Source organism: Pleurodeles waltl, chromosome 4_2 (genome assembly GCF_031143425.1).
Source record: "Pleurodeles waltl isolate 20211129_DDA chromosome 4_2, aPleWal1.hap1.20221129, whole genome shotgun sequence".
Classification (NCBI taxonomy): domain Eukaryota; kingdom Metazoa; phylum Chordata; class Amphibia; order Caudata; family Salamandridae; genus Pleurodeles; species Pleurodeles waltl.
This window is the reverse complement of record NC_090443.1, coordinates 1,014,924,477-1,014,927,832: the sequence shown is the minus strand read 5'-3', so window position 1 is coordinate 1,014,927,832 and position 3,356 is coordinate 1,014,924,477. Positions and strand designations below refer to the sequence as shown.

Here is a 3,356-nt window from a genome sequence, read left to right as displayed (position 1 = left end):
TTTGCACCTCTTCTTTTTACAGCCCCGGCTGCCTGCAGTCTTTGTGCCGCGGGGTCTCCCTGGTGTCTCTCCCTTGACCTCGGCCCGCCCTGCAGGTCTCCTGTGCAGCCTCTCTGCCCCCTGCAGGCAGCATCAGCAGACGGACCGCCAGTCCCGAGTCTCCAAGCTCCGAGGAGCGCCTCTCGTGCACCTGTTACAAGCAGGACTTCTGGGCGCGCTGCGAGTAGCGCCCCTGGTGGTACTCGAGGCGCTTCTGAAAGCTTGTGTGCGCTGGACCCCTACACCCCGCCCACAGGCATCTCCTATAGGCTGCAGAGGCCCCTACACCTGACGTCACTACTTTTAACAAATGCAGATGCCCGAGGGGGCGGGGCCTGGGAGGAGAGAAGTTTGTGAGAGTGAGACTGTCAGGGACAAGGGGGAGAGGGGCTGGAGGGCGAGAAACGTACGTAAGGAGGGAGGGTGAGGGGAAAGGTGGAGGCGATGAAAGATTGGGAGACGTGAAAGAGAAAAGTGAGTCCGTGAGGGAGGGCGGCGGAAGAGCACACAGGGAGCCCGAGAGAGGGGACAGACACCAGGGCAGAGGGAGGTGAAAGACGGAGTAGCAGGGAGCGAGGACGAGCAAGAGGAGGAGACACGAATGTCAGAAAACACGACTTCGGGGTGTGTGGAGGGCGCAGAGGGACTTGTGGAGTGAAAGTCATACAAGGAGGAGAGGGAGATGGAAAGGGAGGCCGGAGGAAGATCAGAGAATGAGAGGCGACGGATGAAGGTGGGAAAAGAGGAAGGGAAGCAAGAGAGGTAGAATAGGACAGGGCGAGAGAAGAAACAAAATGGTAAACGGGTGACACACGGGATGGTGAGTGACAGCGCGAGGCACGAGGGGCGCCGGGGAGGAAAGAGGGAGCCGGTCGGTGCCCGCACTCCGCTCATCTCCAGTGTCATTGGTGCTGTCTTGGGCCAAAGAACAATTTATGAGAGTTTAACAGCCGCTCGTGCACAACAAAGGTTCCCAAAACCCTTCGCAGCGCTCCCAGCTGTAGACAAGAGGGCGCGACACAACTTTATTACAGCGCCGAAATAGCTCAGTTGGGAGAGCGTTAGACTGAAGATCTAAAGGTCCCTGGTTCGATCCCGGGTTTCGGCAGCTTACTTTTATTTTTTCACTAGGATTGCAAACCTGTGGGAGAAAAACGCGGCTCGCAACATTCCGTTTGCTGTTACAATACAGTCTTAAAATAGTTAGAAGACACCAACAACACCGCCTCTGAACAAAGCACGCGTACAAACAATCACTGTGAGTTTTAGTGAAATGTATTTTTATTTACAGAGCCAAAGGAAAAAAAACATGAACATTTTGAAACGGGTAACTCATGTGAACAGAGGGATCAAGACACACTTTTTTTTTTCTTTCTAAACAATTGTTTAAATGGTCATTTATCTCCTCTACATATATAAATATTCACTCCTAAAACCTTCCAGGTGCAACTTTGGTTAAACGCGGTTCAACCCCACCTAACCACTCCAATGCATAAAGAATGTCACCAATTCAGATTTTCAATTTACGGTATTAAAAAAAAACAAAAAAAAAACAGATCCTTCCATACTGAATAAAAAAAAAAAAAATTGAACATACATTAAAAAAAACATTTCCGAACATTAGCAAATTCTAGCATGTTTTTCTTCCAAAAATAATATATCAACAGTACTCCTATTTACACTGTACCCCACACGCATCTTCAGTTGACATTCCGGAAAGGCAGTGGGGTGATAAACCTTCCTCTTTACGGAATAACAGTAAAAATACACATCCCTGCCCCGCCTTCCCCTTGGAGTCAATGTTCCTCTTTGTTGTCAATAAGAGTTCCTGCAGTACCCCCGGGCGGCCAGCGGGTGGCGCGGCAGACTGTTCAATGGAAGTTTTCAAAAGTCTGCGCTGCCGGCCTCGGACGGTCCATGGTCCTGAAGAAGGATAGAGATGGGGGGGGGGGGTCTGCAGTAGAGTCCACTGGGGAGCCACCGCGCGAGGGCCGCGAAGGAGTGGGGCGAGAGTTGGGATCCAAGACGGGAGGGGAGCAAGAGTCCGTTAAGAGGGCGTCCAGGGGATCCTCTAACCGGAGGGTGCGTGGCGCGGTCGGCGGTCCTCAAGAAAGATAATAAAAATGAGGTCTGGCGAGAGGGCTTTAAAGGGGGGAATGAGGATTGGGGGGTCCAGAGTGGAAGGGGACCCCCTCCTCTCCACAAAGTCAGGGGTTAGAGTCTCGGGGAGTGCCCCCTCAGTGGCCCCTCTTGGGCGCTGCCTTCTTGGCTTTAGCCGCCTTGGGTTTGGCCGCTTTGGCCTTGGCCTGCTTGGGCTTGGGCGCCTTCTTTGCGGCTTTGGGCTTGGCCGGGCTCTTTTTGGGCGCCTTGGGCTTGGCCGCGCTCTTCTTGGCTGGGCTCTTCTTGGCTTTGGGCTTCTTTGGGCTCTTGACGACGGAGGCCGGCTTCTTTGCCTTCTTGGCGGGCGCCTTCTTGGGCTTCTTGGCGGCCGGGCTCCCGGAAGCCGCAGCCGAGGGCTTCTTGGCGCTAGCCTTCTTCTTGCCGGGCGCTTTTATCTTGCCCGCCTTGACGCCCTCCGCCTGCTTTTTGTTCAGCTTGAAGGAACCAGAGGCGCCGGTGCCCTTCAACTGCACCAGGGCTCCCTTGGTCACCAGGCCCTTGAGGGCCACTTTGACGCGGCTGTTGTTCTTCTCCACATCGTAGCCCCCGGCGGCTAGCGCCTTCTTCAGAGCGGCCAGAGAGACTCCGGTGCGCTCCTTGGAGGCTGTCACCGCCTTCAGGATCTGTTCCGAGACGCTGGGGCCCGAGGGCTTCTTGGCCTTGCCCGAGGCAGGCTTGCGGGCGGCCTTCTTCTTGGTGGCGGCGGCGGGTTCGGCCGGAGGGGCGGCGGCGGCAACGGGGGCGGTCTCGGCCATGACTCTAGTGCTGCGAGTTTCGTTCCTGGGCACGTTGGATAGCGCTGGGAAGCTGTGCGCAGGGAGTCGGAGGCCCTCTATTTATAGGGAGGAGCCTGCTCCTGATTGGCTGCCGAGAGGGAGCCTGCCTGGCCGGGACACAGACATGTCTGCTGTGCTTCCAGGTTGTGTTTCTTCACCTCCAGAAAACTGCTTTTTAACCACGAAATCAGCGCCGCACTGACCCCCGCTTCACAGGGGCGGGTAGGGCAGACCCTGGTGCACCCCTCCATCACCTCGTTTTTCTCCTCCTTGCTCCAGGGGTCCCCCAAACAGCCCGCAGAGGCTCCTCTTGCCAGCTGCCAGAGAGCAGAATTGGACAAAACTTGGGTTTCAATCTTAAATTTTAACCCCATTTCTGAA

General features: G+C 55.4%; 1 protein-coding gene and 1 non-coding gene across 2 annotated transcripts; one reads left to right on the top strand and one right to left on the bottom strand.

Annotated features, from left to right (window-relative positions):
- The first annotated feature begins 1,074 nt into the window (after positions 1–1,074).
- On the top strand, positions 1,075–1,147 carry TRNAF-GAA (transfer RNA phenylalanine (anticodon GAA)). The gene has a single exon. It is a non-coding gene; the product is annotated as a tRNA-Phe (tRNA).
- Positions 1,148–1,296: 149 nt separating this feature from the next.
- On the bottom strand, positions 1,297–3,022 carry LOC138293590 (histone H1-like). Its single transcript, XM_069232862.1, has one exon. It carries the CDS (start codon positions 2,952–2,954, stop codon positions 2,277–2,279), a length of 678 nt encoding a protein of 225 aa, XP_069088963.1. The 5' UTR covers positions 2,955–3,022; the 3' UTR covers positions 1,297–2,276.
- Positions 3,023–3,356: the final 334 nt, after the last annotated feature.